Source organism: Choloepus didactylus, chromosome 24, assembly GCF_015220235.1.
Source record: "Choloepus didactylus isolate mChoDid1 chromosome 24, mChoDid1.pri, whole genome shotgun sequence".
Classification (NCBI taxonomy): domain Eukaryota; kingdom Metazoa; phylum Chordata; class Mammalia; order Pilosa; family Megalonychidae; genus Choloepus; species Choloepus didactylus.
The window spans coordinates 22275781-22292845 of NC_051330.1; the positions used below are offsets into that span (position 1 = coordinate 22275781).

The 17065-nt window shown below is 33.9% G+C and overlaps 1 protein-coding gene across 1 annotated transcript; it reads right to left on the reverse strand.

The window, feature by feature from the left end:
* Positions 1-5775: 5775 nt before the first annotated feature.
* Positions 5776-6723, reverse strand: LOC119519688 (olfactory receptor 8H1-like). The gene has a single exon (XM_037817452.1). The coding sequence runs from the start codon at positions 6721-6723 to the stop codon at positions 5776-5778; it is 948 nt and encodes a 315-aa protein (XP_037673380.1).
* Between the last annotated feature and the right edge of the window lie 10342 nt (positions 6724-17065).

Below are 17065 nucleotides of genomic sequence, written 5' to 3' on the forward strand. Positions count from 1 at the left end.
TATAGAACTGAACTGTGAAACTGTAACCCATAACAATTCTTGAAATTACCTATTGTGAAAATTTGGATGTATTATAGCCCCCAAAATGCCATTATCTTTGATGCAATCTTGTAGGGACAGAATTGTTAATGTTGATTAGGTTGGAACCTATTGGTTCAGTGTTTCCATGGAAGTGTGACTCAATCAACTGTGGGTGAGAACTTTCATTGGATTATGTCAATGGAGATGTTGCCACCCATTCAAGGTGGATCTTTATTGGATCATTGGAGTACTTTAAAGAGAGCCTCACAGGCGCAGATGCAGAGCAACTGACAGTGACATTTTGAAGAGTAGCTGCAGCTAAGAGAGGACAAAACACCAAAAGAGCAATATTTGGAGAATGCCATTTTGTACTGCAACCTAGAGTAAGCAGATGCCAGCCATGTGTCTTCCCAGCTAAGGGAAGTTTTCCAGATGCCAATGTCCTTACCTTGGACACTTTATGGCCTTAACACTGTAACTTTGTAACCAAATTTACCCCCTTTATAAAAGCCAATCCATTTCTGGTGTTTTGCAAAAGAGCATCATTAGCAAACCAGAACACCTATACAACTGCTTGTTAAGCTTTACATCAAAAGTTAACAACTTTCTGTATGTATGTTATATTGTACAATAATGGAAATAGCTTACATTTTGGAACTGTGACAAAGATATTCTTTGAAGTTTTTTCTCTAACCACTTGTTGAATCAAACTTTAAAACTAGTCACTCTTATGTATGTATGTTAAAGTTCACAAGAAAAATGCATAAAAATTATAACACTGACATTTTTCAACTTTTGAGTGTCTTTTAACAAAGACTAGGGAAAATCATTCCTCTTAGTTCTTACAAAATATAATTGATTCTCATTTATTTCAAAAAATTATTGGGATTATTTTAAATTCTGCTTTAAAAATTCCATGTTTTTCTTTTTTTCTTGTAAAGTCAAATGTTATGATAAAAAATAAAATGAAATATAAATAAGAAGTGTCACAATTTTATTATACAACTATAAATTATTTCATAGGTTATTTTTCATATTGTTTTATTACATACATATTTATTGAAATTTTGAGGAAATAAAGTGGTTATATTCCCAGGAAGAACTGGATTTTATGGAATTTAAGTTATTAACCTTATGCCCCATGGATAATACATATTAGGAGTTTGTACTATATACTAGAATAATAATCATTTGATTGCTTTTCTAATGTATGCCATATGGTTTTTCCATTGAGGGATCATTTTTAACTAAAAGGCAAAGTGCATTCATATAGATTTTTATATCATGTTGTTAATTATTTCAGAAACTTTCACTTACTTATTATGGAAAAAAACCCATTGTGTTGCTTTTCTATTGCAGTAGATAGTTATTGTGTTTTCTCCTTAGGCATTCCTTGCAGAGTCAAGAAGAGCTTAATAAGCTGAGCTAAGTATCCAAGTGCAAAATATTCACTGCATATTACAACTGAGTGATTAGTTCAGTTTCAGAGTTAAGAGGAAAGTTTTTCATCACTTGCACAATATTTTAGAAAGTATAACCTTCAGTGTCAAACTACAGTATGTGTGTTAATATTTAAATTTGTGATAGTGTGTTCTAGTTGTCAGAAATTGGGATTTTCAAAATTTAAATGCCTTAAAAATAATTGACTAAAGAAGAACTATGTTGATGTCTTTCAGGGCATAATCCACATAGAAATGTAAAATTTATGACAAAAATAGCAAAAATGCTCACACCAGAAAAGTGGGTAACCTGAACAGACCTTTATCTAAGAAATCAAGTGTTTCCTTCAAAACATTCCTTGTAGAAAAAAATGTCAAAACTATTTTCAAAAGTGAGAACCTCACTTTTCTGTCAGTTTGGGAAGAGGACAGAGTGCTATATGGAACTTCTTCAACCATGCTAAATAGGACACTCTCTTGGGAAATATTAGAGCAAACACATAGAAGAAATCTGAGGGCCAGGGTTACCTCTAGAAAATAGCACCCTCAAAGCCTAGTTAGCTGAAGTCAGCATTGTTATATCAAAGGGTGATATTTTCACCTATGTTGAGCCTCTCTGTTTCTGAATCCTTTTGTTACACAAGGACAACCTGTACCTGACCACTATAAGTCCTCTTCACAGCCCAATCATATCACCTGAAAAAACTACCTTTCCTTTACAGAGTTATTTCTTTTTGTAAATAAGACTATGCATGTATGGTTAGCTGGAATTGCTAAAGTCACACTGTCTTCTCTTGGCAGCACTGGAAAATCCCTGCCAGCAATATATACCTTTAAATGACCCCTGTTAATTTTATTTTTTAAAATATTTTAAAGCAATGGATTCTATTTTTTTCCTCTAATAATAGTATACTTCTGTAGAAAAACAGTCATAAAATTGATGATGAAGAATTTGAGCTGTAAAGTCAGACTGGCTGGGTTCAAATATGAGCTTGTCCTTTAACCTGTTGTCTTACCATGAGCACTAATGTGTAATCTCTCTTGGCCCCTCTTTCCTCACCAGGAAAATTCATCCTTTTATTTATTGAGCACTGTTCTAGGTAGGTAAAACTCCTTATAGAGCTTCCATAGTGAAAGGTAAAAGAGAAGAAACAAAAGGCTTAAGGAAAAATATAGATTAATAACTTCTATAGAAAACAAATGCAGCATGTACAAGGGATGGGGGAAGATGCAATTTTAAATAGGGTGGTAAGGCATTGTCTTATGAGGAAGAGAATGATGAAAAGATTCATGCAGTTATCTGGGGAAGGGAATTTCAGTGCAAAAAGAAAATGGAGAAAGTCCTGATTCTATCAGGACTAATGTATGTAGCAAAGAATTAGGAGGTCAGTGTAGCCACTTCAAAGTGAGCAGAAGACACAATAATACAGCATTAGTTCATAGATGAAAGAAGGTGAAGCAATAGCATTTTTGATCTGGAGACTTTTGTTAAAGTTTTGATTCTTACAATTAATGTGTTGGGAAGTTTTATAGGCTTGGTGAAGGAAAGAGACATGATCCAAATTGCTTTTTAACAGAACCCTCTGGACCCGATATTGAATTAGACTCAAGGGAGAGAAGGCAGAAATCAGGGACACAATCTAGAAGTCTTCAACAGTAATTTAAAGACTGAGATGATGGATCTCTGGGCAATAGAGGTAGCAGAGGTAATGTTGAGATGCGGTCACACTACAAATACTTCTATGCATAGAATCAATATTAAATGCTGGTGCACTGTGTGTGAGGTGTGTGACACAGAGAAAAACTCTGGGTGACTCAATTCTTTGCCTGAACAAGTAGGAGGATGGTTTTCACTAACTGAGATTAAAATGTAAATATTGCAAGTACTTTCCTAAGAGTTATCTTTTGGAGATAAACTATGTTAATCATATATATTCAAGCCCTTTAATATTTTCTGGCACCCAGTAGGGGTTGAATAAATATAATTTAATATTTACCATTATTATATAACATTGATCATTTGTAAACAAATCATTCATATTTTGTCATGTATTCCATTCTTATTTTATTTATCATTACTTAAGTAGTTCAACTATTATAATACATAGAATTTGGCCATACCACCATGAACAAAAGGATTTTGTTTTAAAAATGTTTTTGGTACCATACATAAAATATGATATGCAATGATACATATAGGGAAAATAGTGGGATAATTAAAATAGTCTACTGCTTTCACATTTCCCAAATGTATTATATTTACTGAATAACATCTTTAATGTTTTCTGGAATATCTTATAAGAGAATAGGGTAGTTAGAATTTAATTCAAAATGAAGTGTACCCAGAACGTATTATTGTCTAAAAAACTGTAGGATATGTTGACCATCAATGCCAACACAAACCAACAGGATACTTTTCCAAAGTCATATAAATATACATAAGTAAATGCAAGGGCCAGCATAAAGACCAGAAAAAAGAAGAACTTAAAACATAATAGATTCATTGCATGTACAAATTGAGAGACTGGTAAAAAAAATGATATTAAAACTGAATGCTTAAAAAAGGCAACTCTAATTGCAAACATAACAAAGAGTGATTGCAATAAATACAGATTCTAAACAACAGAAAGTTCAGACCAAAAATAAGACATAATAATGTAATTTATATAGATATTTTATTTAAGTTAAAATATCCATATAAATTCAGGATGTAAAGGAAAATAATGCACATGTAAATTATTTGAATAAGTTAATGAACACTGATTAATTAGTGAAAAGTCATTAACTGTTTACTCCAAAAACAGACATTGAAATTTATTTAAATGCAATTTTATTGAGATATATTCACACACCATGAAATCCATCCAAAGTATACAGTCAGTGTCTCATAGTATCATCACATAGTTGTGCATTCATCACCACAACCTATTTTAGAACAACTTCATTACACCAAAAAAAAGAAAGTAAAAACCAATACTCAAGACATCTTGTATCCCTTATTCCCCCTTATTATTAACTCAAGAATTTATTTCTTTTAAAAGAAAATAACAAACTTATGGAAATCAGTAGAAAGGAAACTGTTTTTTTTTAAACATACTGAAATTAAGTAAAGAAGCAGTTATTAGTGAGATTTTTAACAAATTACTGAATGTTAAATTTTTCACATGGTTTGCAGGTAGACACAAACGTGATCTAATTGCATGAAGATATTAATCTCATGAATTTACAAAACTTCAGGTCTTAGAGCATTGCAAGATGGAATTTTTGATTTAACTCACATACCAAGAGAACACTCATCTCTGAAGTTTAAATGACAAAGGAATTACTGAAGTATAGTGATGAATAGAAACAAAAAGATGCAGAATAAAAACAGAAAATGTCAAAATTGCTGTATAGATATGTAATATATACATGCACGTACATGAGTGGTCTGGAAGACCATGAATAAAACAATAAAAAAGGTTAGAATATTTCTATTTTCTTTAATAATACTAAATTATTTTCCAAATTTTCTTCAGTGTTCACATACACTTATTTTATAACTTAATTCTATTAAAACATCTTACTTTTCTCCAAAAACAGAAATTGATGTGCTGTTTTGCTTTTATAGCTGTTTGTTTATGAACAAGATTAACCAAAAGTATTTGTAAAACACCAGTGTACACTTCAAAACAAAAGCTATTGTGTGCAAAATTTTGCAAGAATGTCAGTATTTTGATGATCCTTGCCAAAATGTATTAATAATGCATTAAATTGTTTACATTTACCTTCTGCTTTAATCTACACAATTCCCTATTGTTTTAAAATTGCCATTTTTTTTACTAAACAGTTGAGGAAATTAGATTTAAAGTTTCAGTGACTTACTAAGGGATATGCAACTAAAAGGATGGCACATCAGAATCCAAAGCCTGGATATTTCAGCCCAAAGCATCACATTTTATAACTGTGGTATATTTTTTTTCTCTACAGAATAAATGGAGTGAAATCAAAAAGTGCTCTATATAATTTTTTTTTCTGAATTTGGAACAGGTATATAGGTTTTTATGATACAATTTGAAAGATAAAACATTTTATTGACATTACTTGCCCTACAGAAATATATGTAAGCCACAAGTTTTACACATATTTCATGGCTTCTGATAACTGTAGATTTCTAAAAACATGTTCTTGGAAATGTACCAGATCATTAGTGGTCAAATAGAGGATGACTCAATAGAAAGGCAAACTAATTATAGGATGCTACTGAATTTAGAGAGAGACCAAGTATATACCCAAATATGAAAGAAAAGATGAGGTTAAGTATTCAGCATCACTGTTATTGCAATTGCCTGGAGCCCTCTCTCTTCTGCATAACTCTAATGGGAGCATGTTTCACTTCTTTATTCCTAAGACTATAAATGAGTGGATTCAGCATGGGGACCACCATACTATAAAACACAGAGGCCACTTGATCCCTTCCCAAGGAGTAGGACTGCTTTGGTTTTAAATAAGTAAAAATTGTAGTGACATAAAAGATGGTGACTCCCAGGAGGTGGGAAGCACAAGTAGAAAATGCTTTGCACTTTCCTGAAGTGGAACTAATTTTCAGGATTGTAGACAGAATGGACCCGTAGGACACAGAGATTGTGATAAAAGACAACATTACATTGAAAATACTGAGAATGAATATCATGATTTCAGTCTCATGAGTGTCAGTGCAGGACAGGGCTAAAATTGGCATTATGTCACAGAAAAAGTGATAGATTACATTGGATTTGCAGAAATGCAAGCTGTTCATGGAAAAAACAATAACTAATGATTCAGAAAAACCAGTCAGGTAGGACCCAGTGATGAGGGTGTAGCAGAGTCTTGTGGACATAATAACCTGATAGTTCAGAGGATTGCAGATAGCTACATAGCGGTCAGAGGCCATTGATGACAGAAGGAAAAATTCAGTGATACCCAATAAGGCAAAAAAAGACATCTGGGTGAAGCAGCCCATGAATGAAACATACTTGTTGGAGGTTAGTAAGTTCTCTAAGGTGTTAGGTGTGATAACCGTTGAGTAACTGAGGTCAATGAATGACAAATGACTGAGGAAAAAGTACATGGGTGTGTGAAGCTGGAGATCCTGGTGAATTATCAGTATCATCCCTGCATTCCCCAGCACAGTAAGCAGGTATATTAGGAGGAAGAACACAAAGAGGACCCACTGGATCTCTTCAGAGTCTGTCAATCCCATAAGGATGAAGTCAGGCACATTTGTATTATTCTTATTATCCATAATGTTCAACCTCTGTAATCTGTTGAGGAATAAAAGTTGTTTCTTGATATGAAAGATTTCAAAACAGTTTGTATTTATGGGAATTATTTGCATTTAAAAAAATTATTTTACTGATCCTATGAATATAAAACAAAGTGTAGTTTGCAAGGTATGACTGAAAAATTATCAGTTTACTATGAAATATAAATTTATAATAAATCACCATTGGGATATTATATAACAGAAACTCATGTATATTATATAATTAAAATGAACCTGACAATTTTATAAATACCTCAGTTTACTGTCATATTTTTCCATCTGAAAATATTACAACCTAGGTAGTACCATTGTGCATGATTTTTAGATTAGAAACAGGGCACACAATGTTAAGAATTTACCCAGATTCACAACCAGTAAGTGTTGGTTCTGTAATTCTAGTAGAATTGGTTGAGTCCAGAGATAATGCTCATAACAGTATAATCCTACCTTTATTTAATTACAGTTAAACAGAAAAAAATGCTAGATTTATAATAAACAGTTTTAGTACATCACTTTTTATTATTTTGTATCTAATATTATTTAATTCAAGTGACTTATGAGAAATTAAATCCTGAGATTACTTTACTGGTAACTACACATTACTATTAATTTTCAGAAAATATGTTTTAAGTGATTATTAAAAATCAAAGTTCTTCTTAAATTACATTTTCCATATATGACATTGTTGGATGGGACTCTGATTCCATGAATTTTGTATTTCCACTCTATATATACCCTGGCAATACTTAGGTAAGGCATACATGATATGTATGTGTATATTCACACATTTCTAATATTATTCCCAACTTGACATAAACTAAATCTAACTTTGGGAGTAATACTTACCAAGAGCCAAATGTGGTGGAAAATTTTTACAGCATTATTTGTCTTGAAATGTGTCTACCTCCAGTTTTTCTCACAAATAAAATATGTAAACAAGTTAAGTAGCCTGAAATTTTGACTACACAATGTTTGATTCCTTGCAGATGACTTTCGTTTAATTTTTTGTACATGCATTTTTGTTTTACTCTGAGGTAAGGTAGATCTACCTAAAATTTTTGTTCAGGTCATGATCAAATAGAAAATTCATCTGGAAATTTTATCACATAAGTATTCTAGGGAGTTACTGGAAGAAGATTGTCTCTTGTCTCTAACCCTTGAAGTTCCACAGTGCTTTTTTATATTAAGGATTGTTGATAATGCAACATTTGCTCATCTCTGGGACCAATTTCCAAGGAAATTTTCCTGGCATGATTCCAAGGATGAAATTTCAAGGACTGACACATCAATATTAGGTTTTTACAGAGAGTTGACCTTCCCTTATAAGCCATGTAATGTTGAGTAGCATTTTTTGGTATTCTTTTGTGATGCTCTAATTCATGACTGTGTAATAGAGAAGGCACTTCTACAGAAATACTTATTTAATCTGTGGCTAAAAGTCAGGTCATTAACCAGTATGGCTGGAATAGCATATTTTTCACAATGAAACATTTTTATAATTAAAAATGTGAAAGTATCTTAGGAGTAAACATGCATTACACAAAAATTATAATATAAACAATGCAAAGAAGAAATTGAAACCCATTCATAAATGTTGACATTTTGATATATTTTCTTCCACTTATTTTCTCTTTTGCATAATGCTTACTTATATGTGTATTATTACACTGTTTTTTAGTAACATCCTGACTTTACTACTAAATATTTATAATACATCTTGACATGTGTTATACTAGAATTTTGTAAAACCCATAATATCATGTCTTTTGCACTGGCTTGTGCTATGTAATTAGCTTCTATGCTGGTTTAAGACTATTGTGTATCCCAGGAAAAACCATGTTCTTTTTATCCATTCTGGTGAGTACTGAGAGCAAGGTGGTCTCCCAATGTGTGGCTATGTTGGAGAAATCACCCCAGAATTTGGAGAGAACAGGACACCTACTACTGTGAAGTCCTTGGAAAGGGTGGGACTTCCAATCTTTCAAGTTCTGAGGATAAAACATCATTCAATAAATGACTCTCAGATTTGGAAATCTAATGGAGTTTGCCCTGTGGTGTTTAGGAACTGTTTAGGTTTTGTGACCCCTGTTTTCCTATCAGTTTCTCCCTATGGCAATGGGAATGTTTATCCTATGTCTGTCCCTCCTTTGTATATTGGAAGCAAATACTTTGTTCTGAATTTTACATGTCCACAACCAGAGGGGAATTATGCATTAGGACAAACCACACCTGTTACTGACATGATTTAAGCATTTGTGGTACTGTGATGGAATGAATGTATTTTGCATTTGGAAAGAACATGTCTTCCTGGGGTCCAGAAGGTGGAGTGTGCCAATTTGAGACTGTTGTGTACCCCAGGAAAGACTACGTTCTTTTGATCCACTCTGGTGGGTGTCAGACTTATTCTGGATGGGATCTTTTGATTGGTTTGTTTCCATGGAGATGTGACCCACCCAACTGTGGGTGGGAACTTTTGATTAAATTATTTCCATGGAGATGTGAACCTGCTCATTCAAGGTGGGTCTTAGTTTACTGACATCCTCTATAAGAAGATAGAAGGCAGAGACATTTTGAAGGGAGCTCACAGACACATGTAGAGAGAAAATACCCAGAGACACTTTGGAGACAGCCATTGAAATCAGAGCTGGCAGAGACCCAGATGTTTGAAAATGCTAAGCTAAGAGATGAAGCCCACAGTTTGCCCTGGAGAAGCTAAATGAGAACCCACAGATGCTTAAGGAGAAAGCTGCTGGAGTCAAAAGCTGAAAGCAACACAATCTGGAAGCAAGGGACCAGCAGAAACAAGCCACATGCTTCCCCAGCTGACAGAGGTGTTCTGGACAGCATCAGCCTTTTCCCCAGAAAAGTTGCCTACTCTTGATGCCTTAATTTGGACATTTTCATGGCTGTAGAACTATAAATCTGTGAACTAATAAACCTCGTTGTAAAAGTCAATCCATTTGTGGTATATTTCATTTCTAGCAGCTTTAGCAAACCAGAACAACTTCTTTGTAGGAGTGTGCACCAGCCAAAGAATTGGCATTTTTGAGGCATCACAAGGAAAATATGGTAGAATTTCTCCACTAGTTTTTGCAGGCTCATCTAATTTATCTACATAGATGATATATTGTTGTATTCAGCCATAACAATATTTGTGCAACTTGCTTCATTTACTTTATTTGACTTTCATTATATTAAAAGAAACATAAGAGAGTAATGTAAAAATCTGTGCTGGGAAGAATAAACATTTTATAATTAATTTAATTGTCAAAAGCACACTTCTCTCCATATAAGCACATGAAATGCTTTCTTGTGAATCTTGCATTAGTTAATGCTAATAAAGTCATTTTGTATATAGCTAAAGCTATAGAAGTAACTTGTGAAACAAAACTATACATACTGGAATTTCAAGAGAGGATGTGGTGGTATGGATCAGGGAATTACAAAATATTTTATACTTTCACTTTCATGTTTTAGTCTCCTTGGCTGCTGAAAGTAGATACCATTAAATGGATTGGCTTAACAATGGAAATTTTTTAGCTTAGTTTTGAGACCAGGAAAATGTCCAAATTAAGGCATCATCAAGGTAAAGATTTCTTCCTGAATACTGGCTGCTGGCAATCCTGGACTCCTAAGTCACATGCAAGGCACGTGGCAGTGGGTATTTCTCTCTCTTTTCTCTTCCTGGATACATTGCTTTCAGATTCTTGTTTCTGTGGCTTTATTTTCTTTTATGATTTTCATTCTCTTATAAAGGACTCCAGTAAGAAAATTAAGACCAACCCTGAATGAGGTGGGTCATACATTAACTAAAGCAGCTTAATCAAAATATCCTACTTACAATGGCTACAGACCAACAGGAATGGATTAAATTTAAGAACATGCTTTTCTGGGCTACATACAGTTTCAAACAACCACATTTAGGAAGTGCAATTCTTCTCTTCACCAAAATTTCAGTGATACTCAGAAGAGTATATTTGGAGATTAAAATGTCATTATCAATTAACTTCACAAAGGTGACTTTGGAGCTTAAATTAAAGGAGAGAAAAATGGAGATTTTCTGTTACTGTCAGCTCAATATTGTGTGCTTACACCTTGCAAAATCTCTCATAGCATGCATTTCTTACCCACATTGAAATCATTTTAAAGTCATTAAGAGTAATTTCAAATAATATGAACAAGTTGAAGAAAGAATAATTTACAATTTTTATGAATAATCTTTTTCACTGAATCTTTATTAAGATTCCAATACATCTCTTTTAGTAAAATAATTTTAGATCATCATAGTGAGAAACATAAAGGAACTTTGACTTCATTATCATACATTTCAACAAAATTAGAACTTTATCCTTAACAATTATTTACTGCCATTTTCTTTTATTCTATTCCTCCATTTTTTCTCTCAAATTTGGTATTTTTTTTAATATCTCAGTTTAGGAGTTTTATAATTTTCTGAAAATTTGGCTCTGTTATTACTTTATACTATCCTCCACAACTTTGGAATGCAGAGGTCTACTTTTACTAATAGTAGTATACTGTTCACAGTCATGTTTATATGCTTATATTTATATTGTGCATCCTTTTATTAGTCACATTTCTCTTAAAGGATCAGATAGTTAAATTATAATTTTTAATAGCATCAATTATTATGTCTTTTAATTGGAGTGTTAAGTCCAGGTATCCTTAAAATAATGATTTATGTGCTACTACAATTTATATCATATGAATTATTTTCTTTTTTATGGAATTTTATTGAGATTTAGTCACATACCAGATAATCATCAAATTGTACAATCAGTGGTTCACAGTATCATCATATAGTTGTTTGTTCATCACCACAATTTGTGAACATTTTCCTTGCATCAAAAAAATAAAAAATAAGAATAAAAACAAAAACAACATCCAAAATATTGCATACCATTTATAACCCCCTATTATTAAGTTTTTGACTTTTTTTTTTCTTACTCATTTGTCCATATACTGGATAAGGGGAGTTAAAGTCACAAGGTTTCATGATTATACAGTCACAGATTAGGAGATATATAATTATACAATCAACAAGAATCAAGGCTACTGGATTACAGTTCAACAGTTTCATGTATTTCCTTCTATCTCTTCCAATAAACTAAAAATTTCAAAGGGATATTTATATAATGCATAAGAATAATATGCAGAATGAACTCTCCAATCTGTTTGAAATCTTAGTCACTGAAACTCTATTTTGTTTCATTTCTCTTTCCTTTTTGGCCCAAGAAGTCCTTCTCAATCCCACAATGTCATGGCCAGGCTCATCTGTGGGAGCCATGCCCCATATAGCCAGGGAGACTTTCATCCCTGGGTATTATATCCCATAAGGGATGAGGGCAGTGAATTTACCTGCAGAGTCAGCTTAGAGACAGAGGTCACATCTGAGCAACAAAAGAGGTTCTCTAGGGGTGGCTATTAGGCATACTTATAAGTAGGCTTAGATTCTCCTTTACAAGAGTACATTTTAAAAGGGCAAACTCCAAGATTGAGGGCTTGGCCTATTAAATTGGTAGTATGCAATGCTTTTGAGAATACCAGGAATTCCCCAGGTGAGGAGTTTTAATGTTTCCACATTTTTCCCCATTCCCTCAAGGGGGCTTTTAAAATACTTTTTCCTTCTCTGCCCAAATTGCTTTCAGATATATCATGGCATCCCACTAACTTGTGCAAGCCAATAAAATTTCACTCCCAATTCAAGGTTCCATGTAATTATTATGGTATTCAAATAAACTGACCATAAAATTTAAATTAGATAGTGTGGTACAGAAGATAAAAATTTTGCACCAAATAAACATCTCTTCCTAAGTTCTAAAACATGATTAATATCATCTTTTTCTGATTTGCCTTAATCTTATCCCAATCAACTTTATTCATATCTTTAATTGATATCTGACCTCTTTTTCAGTTTTTGATTGGTTACTGTTTTGGGTAATGCTGACTTTCACAGATGCAGAACTCTAACTCTTAGTCTCAGATGTCACACAGATATCAAAATTTCCATGAAACAACCAGTTTGCACACAAAGAGCTCAGTATTCCAGAATTTAGAAATAACCATTACAACTCAGGAATAGGTGTGACTGTTTTAAGAGCTTAAAATCTAGGAATCTTTACAGTAAGCATTCTCCTGATAACCTATGCTCTGAAATTTAATTCAGTTTTTCCATTACATTTAGTCCATGATAGATTATAATATTTGTCTTTTCATTTTTGGCTTACTTCATTCAACATGCTGTCCTCAAGGCTTATTTATTTAGGTGCATGCCTCACAACTTCAATCCTTCCTGCAGCTGCTCAATATTCCATTGTATGCATACACCACAGTTCACCATTCTGTTCATTAGTCAATGTACCCTTAGGCTACCTCCATCCATTACAAATCATGAATACTGCCTCCACAAATACCAGTGTCCAAATCTCCTTCATGATCCTGTTTTCAGTTCTTCCAAGAATATACCTAATAATAGGTTTGAAGAACCATATGCGAACCCTATATCTGGACTCCTGTGGAACCATCACACTGCCGTCCAGATAGGCTGTACCATTCTACACTGTCTCTCTACATTTTCTCTAGCACTTGTATGTTTCTGTTTATTTTTAAACAGTGTTATTCATGTGCCATACAATCCATCCTAAGTAAACAATCAGTGGTTCCTGGTATAATCACATAGTTATGCATTAACCACCACAATCTATATGAAGACAATTCCATTTCTTCAACAAAGAAAGAAAAGGGGAAAATGATGAATAAACATAAAAAAAGAAGAAACAGCAATAAGACCAAGATTCTGATTCCCCTCCCATATATCACCCTCTTATTCACATTTAGCTTTTGTATATTGCCTTTGTTACATTTCATGGAAGTATATTAAAATGCTACTGTTAACTATAGACTCTAATTTGCATTGATCATATATTCCATATACCATACCATTTATAACACCTTGCAGTGTTGACATACATTTGTTCTTCTTCACGTAAAAGTATTCTTATATTTCTACATTTAATCTCCATCATTGCCCACTCTAAGATTTGCTAAGTTATAAAGTCCCTGACCCAGGGCATTCATTTCTGTCTCACTCTCCCAGAGCTTTTCCTGTAGGCAGAAAAATCTTGCAGACTTTTAGACAATTTAAGAAATATTCAATTCAAATCAGCCATGGACCCAGGAATTCTGATGTTAAGACATAAAATAGAGCATCCTGAATGGAGAAGGAGAAGTTTATTTCATAGAGATAAATTAGGTTTTCCAATTCAAATAAACAGGGGAATTCCAAAAGCTCAATATAAAACAGACAATAAAGGAGAGTTCCCTTCACTTTTTCCTCAGGCTGATATTATTGATTAGCAGTGCTAAATATGAAGGAGAGTGTAAGCCAATACTGAGCCTATTTTCAAAGACAGTAAAAAGTGATTTTTCAGTTGTTTGTTTATGTTGGCTCCTAATACTCAAGTACATATCCCTCATATAAGTAGCTGGATACAAGCATAAACACCAGTCAGAGATAATATCCTGTTGTTAAAACATTAAATATTAAAATGGTATGTGTGCAACAAGGTTTACAAGACAAAGACACAACAATGTATGCCCCATCCATAGGAACAAGATAAAGCTTCAGAATTCATCAAAGAATAACATGAGATATTGAGTATACAAAAGAAAGAATCAGTGAAGTCCAAGACAAAAGACAACTGAAACAATTCAGGATGTTGAGCAGAAATTAAAAAAAAAACATGGAAAAAAGTGAACTGAACCCAAAAGGCCCATGGAACACTGTTGAAGGGACACCCCCAAATCTGGGTTCATCACATGGTATAGTCAATTAAAGTCATACTGAATAGGACTGAGGAAGAAAAAAGTTTTATTTATGCCAGTGGGAGGACAGGGCAGATTTCCCAAATCAGCCTCTCTGAATCAGTTTTTCAATTGGCTTTTATACACATCAGAGGAAAAGAGATATAATCATCTTTGTTAACAGGTAACAGAGATCTGGAAAACTTTAGTAGTTTTCTGTTGTTGTTTTTGTTTTTGTTTTTTTTTTTAATCTCAGATATTTCCTACTTTGTTTAGGATTTGCATCCTCTGTGACACCTGGGAAAGGAGCCTCAAAGTCTGGGATGATGGATGAGTCTGCCCATTTGGATGTATTATATCCCCCAAAACACCATGCTCTTTGATGCACTCTTGTGGGAGAAGACATATTAGTGTTGATTAGGTTAGAATCCTTTTATTGAGTGTTTCCATGGAGATGTGACTCAATCAATGGTGGGTGAGAACTTTGGATAATTTCCATGGAAGTGTCACTCAACCCATCCAGGGTGGGTATTAATTGAATCACTGGAGTCCTATAGAAGTGTTCACAGACAGAAGGAGGGGCTACAGCCAAGAGAGGCACTTTGAAGAATGAACAGAAGCTGAGAGGGACATTTTGGAGAAAAGCTGAGAGTACCATTTTGGAGGACAGCTAAGAGAGACATTTTGAAGATGGCTGTTGAAAGCTGATGCTGACATTTTGGATAAGGCCAATTTGAAACACAACCTGGAAGCAAGCAGATGCCAGCCATGTGCCTTTGCAGCTAACCCAGGTTTTCTAGATACCAATGGCCTTTCTCCAGTGAAGGTACCCCATTGTTGATGCCGTCCCTTGGAAAATTTATAGCCTTAAGACTGTAACTTTGTAACCAAATAAACTCCCTTTATAAAAGCCAAACCATTTCTGGTATTTTGCATAATGACAGCATTAGCAAAACAGAGCAATAAGTTTATTCATATCTTGGAGGCCTGGGGTAATAGATGAAGGATTATTCAGGTCTGAGTGCAGACTTTATATTTACATATTGCTCCTTTGTGAGACTAACAACTCACATTCACACCTTGCTTACAGCTTTAAGGTTACATCTAAAGGGTGTTTTAAGGTTACATTTAAAGTTCACTGTTACAATTTCTTCCTTAAAAGAATTTCTACTTCCAATCTTGGGAATTCAGAGATCATTCATTCTGACATCTTTTTCCTGAACTGGGGTTTCATAGTTAGGAGGCCTTTTGGTGAAATTTCTGATTTATAACTTGCAGTTATTCTCAATTTGCTTTGGGTGAAAATGATCTCTCTTGACAGGAATTCTGGGAGATGAAAAGGGTTTCATATCACTTTGAATTATAATTTGAGTACATAGAGAACAAAAGACATTTAACTGGAACAAGAATAGATAAAATGATCAGGAAGATTACAAGCATGGTTTGAAGAAGAGTCCATAACTATCTATGACCCTGTTCCTGAAGGTAGCCAACTGAAGAGGTCAAATAAATTAAACTTATCAACTGGAATAGCCATAGCCTGAACTTGATCATTTAGGTGATCTAGGAGAGAGGAATTTTAGAGGTTCATCAGGAACACAGCTACAGCATTCTGTTTTGATTACAGCACATATTCCCCTCGGGAGGCTGTGGGGATATTTGAGGGCATTCTACTTTGCAGTACTGCTTTGCACATTAAAGCTATTTCTACACTTACTAGAGTTATAATGTGAAAGCTGTTATTCAATGCTCAGGCAACAAAGGTGCTCAATGCTTCTACTTTTGCAGTTATATTTTCAATTCCTATGGATGGGACAAAAATTGCAGTTACATGATCATCAGATCTGTTGAGTTCTGTAAGGGATAACATATATTTCAGATCTCACATTCCAGTTAGTTCTATATGAATCACTAGCTAATCAAGTGATGTTCTGTTTTCAATTTCCAGGGGTTAACTGTCCCATTTTGTGTACTAATGAAGGAATTGTAGCAGGGAATTATTTTCCTATTCCCAAGAAAGTGGAGCCGTCTAGCACAATCTCCCACATCCTATAGCAAGCTAAGCTATTCATCCTAGAGTTGAACATGTCCATTTTCTGTTCTTTCATTAGAGTTCTCTCCTTTTCTGTCTGACAGTAATAACAGAAATGTTTCAGTAGTGATTTTGGCAGAGCAAATAAGACAATATTCTGGCTGGGTTAAGTTTACTAGCCAGTGACAGGATTGTCTCTAGTGATGTTATTGGTGCTTAACACACTGTATTTCTCTTGCATTTCTATAATTAATGACTTGAGAGCTATCCTCCATGGCAAATTAGAGACACTAGAGATAAACAACTGGCTAGAAATCCAGCAGTTAGCCTCGTCCACAGAAGCAGCATATGAATAGGCGCCTTGCAAAAAAAGATTCCTTTGTTAGGTTGCTACAAAAGGGCACATTAAGATTATGGAAAAATAGAAAACAAGGAACATAATAACTAATCTGACTAAGAAGATTCTTT

Coding starts and splice junctions, on each gene's coding strand:
- LOC119519688 (XM_037817452.1), bottom strand. CDS start 6,723: ATGGATAATAAGAATAATACAAATGTGCCTGACTTCATCCTTATGGGA.